Source organism: Vulpes vulpes, chromosome 2 (genome assembly GCF_048418805.1).
Source record: "Vulpes vulpes isolate BD-2025 chromosome 2, VulVul3, whole genome shotgun sequence".
Classification (NCBI taxonomy): domain Eukaryota; kingdom Metazoa; phylum Chordata; class Mammalia; order Carnivora; family Canidae; genus Vulpes; species Vulpes vulpes.
Window position 1 is genome coordinate 135473554 of NC_132781.1, and position 15584 is coordinate 135489137.

At 41.7% G+C, this 15584-nt stretch overlaps 1 protein-coding gene across 7 annotated transcripts in view; it reads left to right on the forward strand.

Moving 5' to 3' along the window:
• The first annotated feature begins 4336 nt into the window (after positions 1 to 4336).
• SREK1 (splicing regulatory glutamic acid and lysine rich protein 1) overlaps positions 4337 to 15584 on the forward strand; it is a 45264-nt gene continuing 34016 nt past the window's right edge. For 2 of the 7 annotated variants that reach the window (XM_072750068.1, XM_026019668.2), the window contains exons 1-2: positions 4337 to 4677; positions 13581 to 13714. Coding sequence is in view for 2 of the 7 variants with exons in the window: in XM_026019668.2 (XP_025875453.1) it covers positions 4517 to 4677; positions 13581 to 13714 (295 nt within the window). In the remaining 5 variants the exon portion in view is untranslated. Of the gene's footprint in view, positions 4678 to 7911; positions 8214 to 10390; positions 10454 to 13580; positions 13715 to 15584 lie in introns of those variants that run through there. The other 5 variants (XM_026019662.2, XM_026019693.2, XM_072750067.1 and 2 more) reach the window with 5 other exon arrangements.

Sequence of the window (15584 nt, forward strand, 5' to 3'; positions counted from 1 at the left end):
AAAAAGAAGACCAAAAACCAATATCCTTCATAAAAAGAAATACAAAAATCCTTAACAAAATAAGAGCAAGTCAAATCGAGCAACATACAAAAAGGATATTATAACATGACCAAGTAGAAATATCATGATCCATCAACTGTTGAGCAAACCAACAAAATGCTGAATATTCATACAACACTCTGCTTTTTGACACTAAAAAAAGGGATAAAACTAAATGTACGTGCTCTGATGTACATGAACCTCAAAAACACTAGGGTTGGTGATAGAAGGTAGACATTCACGATTATGAATATTACGTAACTACATTTATATATAATTTCCTCAAAACCCAATTGTACAGAAACAGAAAGCAGATTGGCGACTGCCAAGTACTGGGGAATCACTGGCGTTGACTTACCTTTTTGGCAACACTCTTTCTCTCTCTCTCTTTTTTTTTTTTTTTGGCAACACTCTTTCTAAAAAAATATTTATCTAAGAGAGAGAGAGTGTGTGTGCAGTGGGAAGGGCAGTGGGAGGGGGAGACAAGGGACTTCCTGGGTCAGTGGGGAGCCAGACTCAGGGCTGGAGATCCCAGGACCCTGAGATCAGGACCTGAGCCAAAACCAAGAGTCAGACACTTAACCGATGGAGCCACCCAGGTGCCGTTTGGCAACACTTTTGAGAAGGTCTATGAAAGTCTCCTGCTGATGTTCCCAGAACTACCCCGGTCAATTCTCTTCCTAAGATTTCCCTGTGCAATTCTTCCCCAAATTCCATTAAATATCTCAGTGGTCTTCTTACATATTTTCGGATTTATTTAAAGGAGCCAAAGTCTGTTCTAAACATGTCTTGGTCGATCTTCTTCCAAAGATTTGGTTGTGCAATGATTTCTTCCACTTCGTGAACTAAGCTTGCCATCATTGCCCGTACTTTCCCTTCTGTGTAAGCGATCTAGTGATTTCTTTAGTAATCACAAATATGTATGCCAACTGACAGTTGGTATGCCACTAGAGACATCATGAGCTCATGGAGAGCTCTGGATTCTGAAAGAAGAGGGTGATGTGGGTAAGCACAGGCAGGACAAAGAGTTTCTGCTTCCTTTCTGGAAGAGTCCTACCTCAAAACAGTGTACACACGAACACATGTACACACACAGAGGGCGTGCACACATGGAAAGCTCTCATTCCACTTCTGATCCCTTCCAGTTCTTCACTTTCCTCCCAGTGCTTCCTTGCTGTGCTGAATCCACCGTCGGCACTCCTCCTTCAAAGATGGGGTACCTACAAATCTTTCCTTCCTTGAAATTACTTCTGAATTATTCTCCGTCAAAATTTCCTTGAAAATTCCACAGAGTAGACTCATTGAAGATTTCATTCGTTCAAATCCTAAAAGCCCTCTCTCCAGAGCCCAACTCCAGGTTCTAAATCCAAGAAATGCATCCAATTTTAATGTGTATTTTCTTTTCTTGTTGTTAATTATTTACTGGAGTTTATCTTTCTTACTTTTGGCTTCAGGTTTATTGCTCCGGTCCTGAATCTAAGTGCGAGGAGCCCTCTCTGCACCGAAACCTTGTCACTGCTTGCCTTACTGATTTAGAAGGTGTCGGCAGGCAGAGGAAACCAAGAGGCCTAAGTGACCAAGAAATATCTGCAACTGGGAGCCCAGACAATGATTACAGAGGTTGGAGACAGAACATGGTATAAAGGTTAAAATTCCAAAGCATATGTCCCCAAATGCTTCCAGGGTGGAGCAGTTTGGCATTGGCCAAAGTGGCAGGGCTAGAAGAGGCCCCGGGTTGGGAAGTTTTGCTGGAAGATTCACAGAGGAATCAAGAGAAGTGATGCTGTGGACTTTGCTTCTCTAAACTGGCTCCTAGAGCTTTTGTCTCAGCGGTCACATTCTATCTACCAACGGGCACATGATACTTTTCAGCATTCTTTCCTCCTCATTCCTCACTTTTTCCTTATTAGGCTTTTTTTTTCCTCCCTTAACTTTGGTGACTAACATGGCCCACCCCCCCAACCCACCCCCCATTCCGCCTGGTTTTTCTCCTCCCTTGATTTCATTCTTTTTTGGCTGTTTGTTGTTTTATCCCTTTAATGCTACCCACTGGGCTTCCTCTAAATCACATTCTAGATATTTTCTCTAAGTTTCACTTCAGAAACTTGTCCATAATGGACCTCAACATTTTTTGCTTATTCCTCACAACCCTGCCTTTCCTTCCTATTTTTGGTACTAAATTATGGCACTATTACACAATCCCCAGGCCAGAAACAGATTCTTCCCTCTGCTTTACCATCAACTGTCGATTAGTAAATGTACTAAGTACTGCTTTTATGACCTACTAAACCAAGGGTTGTGAAAGTGGTGTTTTCAGATCACCAGCAGCAGCAGCACCACCACCACTTGGGAACTTGTCAGAAATTTAAATTTTCAGACTCAAGAAACTTATTATTCTAAAACTTATTTGTGTTTGTGTAAATGGTGTATCTTTATGATAAAATGATACTCTCCAAAGAGGAATTTGAGAAGAGTGGCATTGTTTTACATTTTTCAAACCTCTTTAATGTCTGGCTTAATACAAGACAGCTGGATTCTTCTATCTGTGCGTTCAATCTGTTGTGATATATTTTGGTTGAAACATATGAAGAAAATCTGGTCTCACACGGATAAGGAGTGGGAAAAGGGAAAACTATTTTCATAGCCTTTCTAGATAATTCTGGATATTCTTTGATACCACACCAAACCTGACATATGGTAGTTTCTTAGAGTACAGTTGCAATGTGGACTGAATCTGAAACTGTATCAATTACCTTTTTCATTCTGCTACATTAAAATCCATGAGTCTACCTACCACTCTGATGACTCATTTTGGTTTTGTAATAGGGCGAGCGCACTGGCTATTTTGAAAACAGTCGTTGGTTGAGTTAATAGGGATCTTCCAAATGTTCACATCTTTCATCATATCATGTCAAAATACGTGTGTTAATATTACTGGTATTTTTGTAGCAAAAAAGTCTTTAAATAGCTGTAAAGCTGGAGCTTAATGGGGGGTAGAGTAGGTGTTTACAAGTTTTACAAGATTTACATTTTTTGCATGCGAACACTCAACCCCAAAAGTGCTTTTTCTGGAGACAACCAACCGTCTTATACTTGGGCATGCCTGCTAACTTCTTGCGATTTCTTCAAACATATCTAAAAGACGTGTATGCATGCCAGGGCGAACATCAAATGACATCAATAATTTTTGCCCCTTGGTCACGGGCACCCTCAAATTAGCTTATTGAAACAACCTTTTAAGTTTAGCATGCTATGATAGCAAGCAGGTGAGCAACACACAACACCACGATTTAGCGCAGTTTGGCACCACGGCCTTGGTTTCCTTCCGAGGCGCAGCAGGTTAACCTGGGGTCGCTTTTACACCGTGGGTGCAAATGTCAGCGAGGTGGAAAAGGTCAGCAGAGTCCTGGCATCATATCGAAAATCGTTCTGGGACGTCTGGGTGGGTGGCTCAGCGGTTGAGCATCTGCCTTCGGCCCAGGGCGTAACCCCGGGGTCCTGGGATCGAGTCCCGCGTGGGGCTCCCTGCGTGGGGCTCCCTGCGTGGAGCCTGCTTCTCCCTCTGCCTGGGTCTCTGCCTCTCTCTCGCTCTCTCTCTCATTAATGAATAAATAAATAAATAAATAAATAAATAAATAAATAAATCTTTAGAGAAAGAAAGAAAGAAAGAAAGAAAGAAAGAAAGAAAGAAAGAAAGAAAGAAAAAGAAAGGGAATCGTTCCGGCCCTACGGACCCACTGAGAGCACCTGCAGCATCCTCGGGCCGGGGTGAGGGCATCCTGGGCCCCCTGCCGCGCAAGGAGCGACTGCCTAAGTCCTGGCGGCCGCCTGGCCTTGTCTTCCTACCTCCTTAACTCAGCCTCAGCCGAGCATCCCGCATCCCGTACATTTTTGCAACCTGTGTGCGTGTGTTTCACGTGGGGCCGCGGGCGGGGCGGCCTGCGCGGGAGCACGGCGCGCTCGCCTGGGCCAAGTACACGCGGGGGAGGCCGCCGGGACCCCCCAGATCCCCCCCGCCGGGACCCCCCCCAGGTCCCGGCCCCGCCCAGCAGGCCAGGCCTCGCGCTTCCCCGGGTCTACGGGGGCGCGACGCGGAGGCAGCGGCGTGCCCTGCGCTTCCAGGGCCGAAACCCGGTCCCTCCGCAGCGGGAGCAAGCCGGGTGTGAGCCCTGGCGGGGCGAGCCCCCCTCTGGCCCCCCTCCTTCCCCCCTCCGGTCCCCCCGCCCCCCCCCGCGGGCCGCAGCCGCCGCGACCCACCCGTTGCCGGGGCGACGCTTCCGGCCGGCGCGCGCAGCCCGGGGAGCAGGGGAGTCGCGGGCCGGGCGGCTAGACCTGCCCGCCGCCGAGCCTTCGCCCGCGGGAGCGCGCTCGCGGCCCTCCCGGTTCCGCCGCTGACGCGTCGCGGACGTTGGGCAGCGGGAGGCGGCGGCGGCGGCGGCGGTGGCGGTGGTGGCGGCGGCAGCAGCAGCGGGCCGGGATGAACAGCGGCGGCGGCTTCGGGCTGGCGCTGGGCTTCGGCCTCACCCCTACGGCGGTGATCCAGGTGACCAACCTGTCGTCGGCGGTGACCAGCGAGCAGATGCGGACGCTTTTTTCCTTCCTAGGAGAAATCGAGGAGCTGCGGCTTTACCCCCCGGAGTAAGTGCTGGAGCTCGGCTGGGGGAGGGGCGCGGGCGCCATAGAGACCTCGGGCGCCCAGGCCGGTCGGGGTGGGGGGGGGGGGAGAGCGCGGGCGGGGGCGCGTCACGTGACCGCCTCGCTCACCTCGGCGTCCATGTTTGATGAGGGCAGCCCGGCGCGGGGCCCCTAGGCCCTTTCTCCGGGTCAGGCGGATTGTGTGTGTGCTCGGGGCGCGGGGGTGGGAGGTGAATCTCTCTGCATCGAGCCACTACAGAGAATTTAGAGAAGCTGCTTTTTTTTTTTTTTTTTTTTTTTTAAATTTCCGTGCATTCCCGGTTTGTGGTCTCCGTCCCGGCCTCGTAGTCCGTGCCTCCCCTTCCTCCCCTCGCCTTCCCGTCTTTCTTCCCGAAGTTAAGATGGCCGCACGTGGGCCCGGAACGGTCCTCATGGCAAATGCCTGTTGGCGTCCTTGCGGCGGCGGAGTCCCGGAGCCCGCGGCGCCGCCCGCCTGCTGCGGCCTCGGGGTGCGGGCTGTGCCGCGGGCGCTCGGCTCCGCCCCCGGGGCCGTCCTGGCGGATTTAGCGTCCTGTTGGCTAAGCCGACCGAGCCCGTCCATCCGTGTTGGTGAAGATCACGTCCCTTCGTCTCCCCCCCACCGTTTTTTTTTTTTTTTTTTTTTTTTTTTTGGCAGCGGATTAAAATTTCCGCCCTGAAGGTCACGCTGTCCTGAGCGTTCGCTGAGAAGTATTAGGGGCGGCGGGCGGCGGGTTATCCCTGCGGCGCGGCCTCCGCCCTGCCGGGGCCCCCGCGGCCGCGTCCCGCGTCGCGTTAGGGCAGCGGGGTGGCCTGGCCCCGGGCGAGCCGCGGCCGCTCCCAGCGCCGACCCCGCAGGGCCTGCGGGTCGGCCCTGCGGCCCTCGCACCGAATTTCCTTTTTTTTTTTTTTTTTTAAGCTGTGTGTTCTTAAGGTAGAGCTTAGCACCTCCGAGGCCTCCGTGTTTTGCTCATTGTTTCAAATCCCTCCGGAGGAACGGCTTAGGAGTCGCCCAGGATTTCTTTCTTTCCAAAAACAAACAAACCAAACAACAACACCAAAAAAACCACAACTTTTTTTTTTTGGTCTTTGACCTTGTTTTGGTGTATTTGATGATGATGCCCGTAGACCTATTTTTCTTTCGGTTTCCGCCCGTTAGGGATCCCGCGCTGCCACGGCGTGGGGACGGGGGAGAGTTGGCATCGGGGTTTGCAGAGGTCGCTTTTCGGAGTGTTTTCCTCTCTCTCTTTTTTTTTTTTTTGTCGCGAAGTCCTCAGCGCGTGAAGTTGGGGAGAGGAGCAGCCACGTTTCTCTCGCGGGTTTTTTCCCTCCTCCGCCTCCCCCCCCCCCCCCCCCCCCCGCTGCCTACGCCCCCTGCGCCCAAACGCCCCTTTTTGCTGCCCGTCCTTTCCAAGCAGACACCGTGCCTGGCCAGCCCTCGGCACCCAAGTGTGCCTTTTTGGGGCAGGTGCATCCTCCTCCGTTACCACGATTCCAGAGCCCGTTTAACGAATTGAACATTGATACTGTATACGAAGTAGTTTACGTTTTCCCCAGTTACAGTCACGTGTCCGTCCGTCCGTCCTTCTCTCACTCCCTTCCTTTTCCTTTTCCTTTTCCTTTTTTTTTTTTTTTTGTCTAGAATATAATCAGAAACCACCCGTTGCATTTGATTGTTACCTCCTTTAATCCAGAACAGACCCCTGTCACCTTCTTAAAAATCTTTCATGGCGTTGACATTTTGTCTTGTACTTTGTTTTGCAAAATGATTTTTTTTTTTTTAAGATTTTTATTTATTTATTCATGAGAGACAGAGAGAGGCAGAGACCCAGGCAGAGGGAGAAGCCGGCTCCATGCAGGGAGCCCGATGCGGGAGTCCCTGGACCCCAGGGTCACGTCCTGGGCCCCCCAGGGATCCCCTGCAGAATGATTCTTAATCTGGGTTTATGTACATTGTTTCTGCATGATTAGATTCAGATAATACATTTTTGTCAATACTTCATAAGTGCATGAGTATACTATTTATTGGCTAGCCACGGCTATATAGCTTGACAATCTTATTTAACTTTTGAAAATGTTTTCTGCTGTCTCTTGGTTTAAGCATTCAGAATTTTTTTTTAAATGATGGAGAAGTGTTTGGAGGAGTGCTGTATGCTTAACTGGAAACAAGCAGTAAAATATTTTGTACAAGAGCTTTTGTAAACTAACCTTGCTTTCAAGGTTGTGGTAATAAGGTGTCTTATAGGTAGAAGAAACATATCACAGAGTATTATTCAGTGCCAACGGAATAGCCACTTTCGTTGTTAAAACCAGGTATGGGTGGCAGTATGCTGCCGGTTACTATCTGATACTTAGTAATGAGCTGTTTTTTGAAATCAGATGTTAATTACTTTGAAAGTCAGAATAAACACTGTTTACTTAAACTTGGTAGAGTTACTGTGTCACAAACTAATACGTTTTGCAAAATTGTAACACAAACAGCACATGTATTTCTAATCAGTTTTTCCTTCAGGGTAATTCCTCATTCCTGTCTTTCAGAAATACTGCTTTGCTTTACTAATAGGGTGTTTTCTGCTCTATAATGAAGTGGTCATAACCTGGTCTTTATATTAAAGATGTTATTTGCAAATTTGAGCTGAAATGGATAACAGTACAATAGTAGTAGATGTATTGAAGACAGATAAATGTTTTGCAGTGTCTCAGAAACCGTACTTTACTATTAATGTCTGGAAGCTGAGTAGAATTTCATTTGTTTAAAATTTGGGAATATATTTCTTTTTTTTCAGGTGGAAATATATTTCTTTAATAGAATGCGGAAACAGTTTCTCATTAACATTTTAAGCATTCACCTGTTAATATGAAAATTCACATTTTAAATTGAATTCTTTTGGAATGAGGCTGTGATTCAGTTTTTTAGCTTTTAAACATTGATAATTAAACATTCTTTTTATATATATGTTAACAATTCTTTTTTTTTTTTTTTTATGTTAACAATTCTTAATTGTGCTCTTTTGTATGCTGCTGGATGATAAATACCCAGAATTTTTTTTAAAAAGATTTTTTTTATTCATCACACACACACACACACACACACACACACACACACACACACACACACAGGCAGAGACACAGGCAGAGGGAGAAGCAGGCTCCATGCAGGGAGCCCGACGTGGGACTGGATCCCGGGTCTCCAGGATCAGGCCCTGGACTGAAGGTGGCGCTCAACTGCTGAGCCCCCCGGACTGCCCAATACCCAGAATTTTTTGTTTTCACTTGTTGCACAACAGAGGGGTACCATGTCATGGAAACTTTTTACGGCAGTAAGAAACTTTTGTAGTTTTTTAGTCCCCCCCCCCCCCCTTTTTTTAGGTGTCCTGTATATGCAGAAAAATGCATGGATAAAAGTACAGCTTGATGGATTTCCACAAAGTGAACACACCTATGTAATCACCACCTACATCAGGCTTGTCTGCGCCCTAGCAGTTTCCCAGTGTCCCCCTTCAAATGACTAACCTTGGAGGGTAATCCTATCCTGATTTCTAACACTGTTTTTCACATTAACACTTGTGTTGATTTCTTTTTGCTTACTGGTTTTCTTCAGCTCTCTGGTCTACAAAAGTATTAATAAGCAAGGAAAAATGTGTCATCTCTTACTTATTTAGTTAAAAATATTAATAGAACCAGTATAGTCATTTTATGAGAGAGAAAAAGAAAACTCCGCTTACGATCCTATTGAAACCTCTATTTCCATATATTTGCCTGCAGTCCTTTTGATATGTGCTTATTTTAATGTAGCAGAGTCAAAGGATTTATACATTGATGGTAAACTTTTTTCATTCAACATATAATCATTTTTTTCATATTTTTGTGTCTTATTTATAGTAATAACATTTCAATTCTGTCATTGGCTATATTGAGTCCTTTGGTTTGGTATTTTAAGTAAGTGGATTTTAGCTGGAAACATTTGAAAATGTGTCCTTTTGATTGTCAGGCATTGATGGGAATGCCTTCTGGCATTTGGTTGGCAAGTGTCAGTAATTTGTAAGAAGATCTTAACAAAAGGAAAAATTGTGCCCTCCAAAGTACCACTGGAGTCCTCCTCAGAAACCCTATTAAAAGTTATGTGTCAGTTAATATTTTACACATACTTTTGTGTAATTTGTCCTTGCTTTAAATTATATCCTTTTTGATAGATCTTCCAATAAATTACTGGAAAAATTAGTACCACATTCACTTTTTCAGAAACGTTCTACAATGCCATCACCATGTTTAATGAAAAACAAAATAACCAGTTAGGGCCTAGGAAATTTAAATGATGCTCAAAAAGTTGGCTCTGTAATTTCTACATTAAATTGTTAGAAATTTTTTGAAAGAAAAAAAAGGACTGTATAAAGTTTTGAAAAAAGAGGCAAAATTTGATTCAACAAATCAGGCAGACATAAAATTTGCTATATTTGGCTGCTGCTACTTTCTTCCGAAGCATACATTTAGACCAAGTGGAACATGTAACACCCTTTTAAAAGTTAAAACTCTAGGTCAAAAATAGACTTAAAAATGATAATTCTATTTAATTAAAAAAAAAAGTAAGTCTGTTTAAAAGTTTAGGTTTATGAGAACAAAAGCTGTAAATATAAAATTTGGAAACAATGATTTTAAATAAATACACACTTGAGCATCTTCTGTATTTAGGCTTGCCACTGTATTGTAACTTAGATTATAATGTTCAGAATAAGATAGTGTTAAATATATGTTGATCTCTTTTCTGTATTTTAAGAAAGGAGATGAAAATGACGGTGGTGTAGCTATGTCTAGTGTCCGCATTCTTATGATCATGCTTGATGCGCACAGATCAGCCTTTCTTAACCAGTTCTGGGCTTCTCAAATCTTGGTAGCCTATCATAACATGAAATTGCTTTCCCACCCAGTCTCATATTTCCTTTCCCCTGGATGTTTTAAATTTGAAATGATCTGGGTTTTAAGTAGGGGTATTTGGAATTGTTTTTAGTTTTCAATAGTGATTATTTAGGTTTCCATTCTTTCACAAAAGGATCTGACCGTTTAGGGAAAGTAGTTTCAATGGTGATTTGTTAGGCTCTTGAAGAATGCTAAAAGAGAGTGTACTTGTAATTGCTAGAGCTTTAGTAGCTCATTGTAATTACAGTTTTTTTTAGGGGGAAGGGTTGTTGAAAAAAACAGTGCCACTTGGTCTAGTTCGAGAAGAAATAAAATTGTTTCTCTAAATTGAAATAAAGACTGTAGTACAAGTAGGCCTCATGGAAACTGGGACTGGGAACCAGAAAGATTTCAGCATCCAAGGTGACTATCTGCCTCTTCTCAGAAGCTTTATTGTCCACTCAGTTTAATTCCATGTATCTGCTCTATTTTCTTTGCAGACTTATTTTGTACTCAGCATTTTGGCATCTGGCCCAAGCCCTGATTCTCAGTGACTTTTCAGACCAAGAGAGACAATCTGATTGTTTAAGTTCATTTGATCAAGCCACCCAAATTATAGGTGGTTGGTTAGCCAGTGAAATGGGCCCTTGGGTCATGTGGCAAATCAGTTGTGGCTAGCAGCTTCTAAAATCTGTTGGGGATTTCACCTAAGAAAACTCTTAAAAGTCTGTGCTGAAAGTGTATATAGAATGTCTTGGAAGCACATAGAGGAGGGGTACCTAACCACTTTGATATCTTAAAATAGCTTTCCAGAAGACTTGGAAACTCAAGCCTTGAAGAAAAGTGGAATTACCCCTCAAAAAGGAAGGTAGGATATCATAGGCAAATGGAACAGTATGTGCAAAGATGGCCCAGATATTCAGAATGTGTTGTGGAAACCACAAGTACTTCTAATGCCTAGATATTTTGGGTGCAATGTAGAGGATGAAGCAAGAACAGAAGGGTGTCTGTAAAATTTAAGTAAATTTAAGTAAGCAGTGGAATGACATGATAAAATGTAGGGTTTAGAGGGATCACTCTGGCAGCTGTTGTGAAAGACCATTATTAAGGAGTTGGGATTGGAATCACTGTGATGGGTTAGGAGCCATAGTAATAATACTTGTGAGATGATGGGGGCTTGAGTTAAGGCCCTGATCATGAGAATGATGAAAGAACTCCTGTGACAAATATTTGGGATGCAGTCTTCACAGGATTTAACAATCAACTGGATGAAGAAGGAGGAAGGGTCAAGGATGGAAACAACCCCCGAATCTCAATAGTTTGTAGAAATGAATTACTTTTTATGCTAAGTTTGTGGGGTAGGAAACTCTCCTCATTGTGGTCACTCACTCTGGGATGAAGCTGATGTAGCAGTCAGCCACCCATTTCTCAAATGAGGCTCGTCATTGTGGCGGAGCAAAAGAGCCAAGTAATGTCCCTTAAAGCTCCTGAATGTCGGTCCTGCTCATACTTAATTGGCCAAAACAAGTTACATGGGCACACCTAACTTTAAGGAACAAAGAAGTGGAATTTAGCCATGTAGCCAGAAGAGATTTGGAAGCATTTAGTGAAAGGTACTAATGACGGTTACATTTAGTGACTCCTAGATTTATGATTTGAGTAATATGGTGGTATTTTTAACTGAGAGATGATGTATAGGACAAAGACCAGGATTGTTGAGGAAGAAGGGTGATGAACTTATTTCAGACTCAGTAACTTTTGGGGGATGGGCCTTGTGACCATCAAGGTGTGATATCCCAGCAGGCACTTGGATCTGGGAGTCTAAAGCTCAAGAGAGGTCTAAATTGGAGATGTGGGTAATGTAAAGGTGAGTTAAGTGTGGACACCACTGTTTTTACCTCAGTGACAAATTCATGAAGTACTTAGATGTTTGTTTAGAGTGGGGAGTAGGCATTGTTGTAGTGAGCCTGTTGAAGCCTGAATTGGATAGCCTTAGGCAGGAGTGAATTGAGTTGGGTTGTGAGAAAGAGAGAGTTTCTTTTTGCCAACTTTTATTAGCCTATTTACATTAATAATATAAGTTCAAGTTCTACATGCTAATATGTTTCATTATCACAGTGTTTTGGTAATAGCATGAATATGTATAATTATCAAGATAGATTTGTTACTTTATGTGAAAATTTCTAATTTTAAAAATGTCTAATATTTGGAATTGATAGTACATTAAAATGCTTCTAAATTTTTTTTTTATTTTAATAGAGAGTGTGAAGGATAGAAGGATAGGGAGAGAGAGAATCTCAAGCAGGCTCCGTGTCTAGTGCACAGCCTGATGTGGGGCTCCATCTCACAACCCAGAGATCATGACCTGAGCACAAATCAAGAATCAGACACTTAACTACCTGAGCCACCCAGGCAACCCCTACAATGCTTTTAAAATTCTTGATTAGTTGAATGATTAAGGTTGCATTAGATTTGGCTTTAAATTGTTAGACTTCAAGTCCCACCTTTGCCATTTACTAGGGCTAGGATTATGGTCAACTTTCTTGACCTGTTTTGTAACATAAATTACTGCACAAGGCAAAGATATTTTTCAATGATCTCACTTATTTCATAGTGTAAGAAATGTTAATGCTTTAAAGGAATGTATATGTTCTATATTAGGTATATATTTGGGTGTTTTTTTTCTTGCTAAAGAAAATTTTAGACTTTAAAAATAGTCTTGGACAGATAGACAAAATGATAATCATTGAATATAGTATATTTTGCAGTCTGACAAGATGAATTATATTATGGGAAAACTGCTTTCATCTGTGCTCTGCTCTGTGGTTTTTTACTGTAGACCTACTTAGATTAAACTGAATCTGGTAGGATTTAGAAGAATGTCTTTTGCATATAAAATAATTAAAATTTCGTTTGTAAAATCTTTGGTCTGGAAATCACAATGCTGCCTAGCTAGCCTAAAGCAGTCTAGTACATGCAAAAGATCTTAATATTAATTCTTTGTTGTCTTTTTGCAAGACTCTGGTAAAGTTTTTAGTGATCTAATTAGGAAAGGTTGGAAGTGGTTACAAAATTTGAAGGATTGGGACTTTTTATAAAGTGATTTTGCCCATTGATATAATATGCTAGTTGAACATTTTTGGGTTAAATCTGCTGTTTTCATGTTTTGCTTGGGTTAACTCATAAATTTCAAGTTTTTAGAGGTAAGACAATAGGACTTCCTAGATTTCTGTCAACTTTTGTAGACAAATCACGGTGAAAGACTTAAGATTTGCCTTAAGTACAGCCACTTTGGAAAACATGGAAGTTTCTCAAAAAGTTAAAAATAGAACTACCCTTTGACCTAGCAATTGCATTACTAGGTATTTACCCAAGAATACAAAAGCACTAATTCAAAGGGATACATGCACCCTCAATGTTTATAGCCAAAATGTGGAAACAGAAGGTGTGTATATACACAATGGAATATTATTCAGCTGTAAAAAAATGTCATCTTGCCGTCTGCAATGGCATGGATGGAGTTAGTATTCTACTACTCAGAGTAAATCGGAGAAAGACAAATACCATATGATTTTGCTCATCTGTAGATTTAACAGAACAAATGAGCAAAGGGGGGGGGAGTGGGAGGCAAACCAAGAAACAGACTCTTAACTATAGAGAACAAACTAATGGTTACCATAAGGCAGAGGGGTGGGAGGATAGGTAAAATAGGTGATAGGGATTAAGGAGTGCGCTTGCTGTGGTGAGCATCAGAATGTTGTATGGAAGTGTTGAATCACTATATTGTATGCCTGAAACTAATATTATACTGTATATTAACTACCTGGAATTTAGATAAAAATTTAAAAATACAAAACTTTTTTTGTCTTAATAATCTTTAGCAGTAAAAATTCTTGATTAAGATTATGCAGAGATCTAAGAAAGATGTTTCAAGTGAAAATGACAAAATAAACCAAATGTTTATTAGTCCAATTGTTTTTCTTTTTATCTTGCAGCAACGCACCTCTTGCTTTTTCTTCCAAAGTATGTTATGTTAAGTTTCGTGACCCATCAAGTGTTGGCGTGGCCCAGCATCTAACTAACACGGTTTTTATTGACAGAGCTCTGATAGTTGTACCTTGTGCAGAAGGTTGGTATCTGACATGTTTTTTCCATTATTTTAATCTCTGTCCTGTGTGTTACTACCTTTGGCTTTCCTAGAAATTGGTAGGTAGATAGTATATTGCTGTGTGTGTGTTTGTGTGTGTGTTTGTGTGTGTGTTTGTGTGTGTGTGTGTAGGAATGAAATTTGGAGAAGGAAAGAATTTTTACCTAATAAATACATTAGAATGGCTATTTATTACTTACTTGTGCTTGAGATTTTGTAGCCAAACATTTAAAAAAATTCATGAATTACTTCTCTGGTTTCTTTTGTTTGGCTTTCTGTAGTCAATTTGCAAGTTGTAAACAAAGGTTTCTGAAATGAAAATACTACATTGGTAAGGGAAATTATTTTAAATGTATGTATAAGTGAGCATTTGCCCCTGTGTATACAGTATTAATGATATCATAAATAAAAATTGTTCATTTTCCCAAATTGAGGTTAAGTAGTATTTATAAGAAAGATATTTATAATTTAATCTCTAAAGTATCCTCTTAAGGTAATTCACCTTGTCATTGAGCCATTATTGCATATTCAATGTGATTGCTATGCAACTGGAATTTACTTTTTTCTTTTAATGGCTTGCTTCTCTTGGGGGGTAGGATGGGCAATTCAAGAAAAATCATGGAAAGCCCAAAGCCTCCATCAAGGAAATAGTTGTTGAACATGGGAACAAGGCCAAAAGCCTCGTTAAATTTAAGACTTAACCTGCTTTAAGAGCTAATGATTACTAATACTTATTTTGTAGTAATTTCTGTTTACAGAGCCATTCACATATAATAGGCTGTGCTGAATTTGACAGTTCTGGTGTGTAATCAATTTTTATTTCGAGTACACATTATGGCATGTGTACTCTTTGGATTTTCAAATAGTTCATTATAATTTAAATGTCTTTAAAGTATGTTTTCCCTGGTGGATGGTGGTAACTGTTTTACAACGTAAAAAATTTACCTGGAACAATTTAAGGAGTTTTCATATGGAATGTTTTAAAACCTCTTTTAGAAACAAGGCTAATATTAAAATAACTTGACATATGGTACACAGTGTTGCACTTTTGAAATTTGATGCTTATTTCAGAATGTCTATTCTGGGATGTCAAAAACATTACAGTTAGATACAGTGAGTACCATTCTTTTGGTTTTGAAGTCTCAGAATAGGACATTCTGGATGTTTTTCCAGAGAAATTTGAAAGTATTTTCCCCCATGCCTGGAGATTAGAATAGAGTAGTACAATAAAAATAGATTAAAGCTAATTATTTGCTGAATCTGTCCTTATCTATTGATCTGTAAGGGGACAGTGAGCCCAGAATTGGAGAAAGCAAGGTGAGAACAGAGCTGGTAATGGTTTAGTTCTGCATACCAAGTTCATACCAGTTTCACATCAGGTAAACTGCATGGGGAAAAAAGTCAGATGGCAGGTTTATTAAGTGGGAATATTAATCCTATCAGAAAACTATGCTACCAACAGTGCAGGATCTTATGTTGGCTCATTACTGAATTGGAAGGAAGAATTTTTATCAGTGTTTCTTTGTTGGAACCTTGCTATATTCCCTTAGAATTTTTCATGTATTTGAGAAGCCCAAACCATGATTTGTCATAAATGTTCAAGGTTATGGGCATGTAGAGGTTTTCTTCTTTGTTGTGCTTAATAGAGCTTAATAAATACACACTTACTACAATAGGTCTTGAATATTTTTAATACTACCATTTTGAGACAGTTTCTCTGGTTTTGAACATGAAAGTTTAAGCACATTTTTATTGCAATTTAGTTGTATTTTAGAACACTGATAAAATAATTGGTATTAGAGAAACATTGAGATACACATTTTTCATTTAGTGTAACTAAATATCACCAATT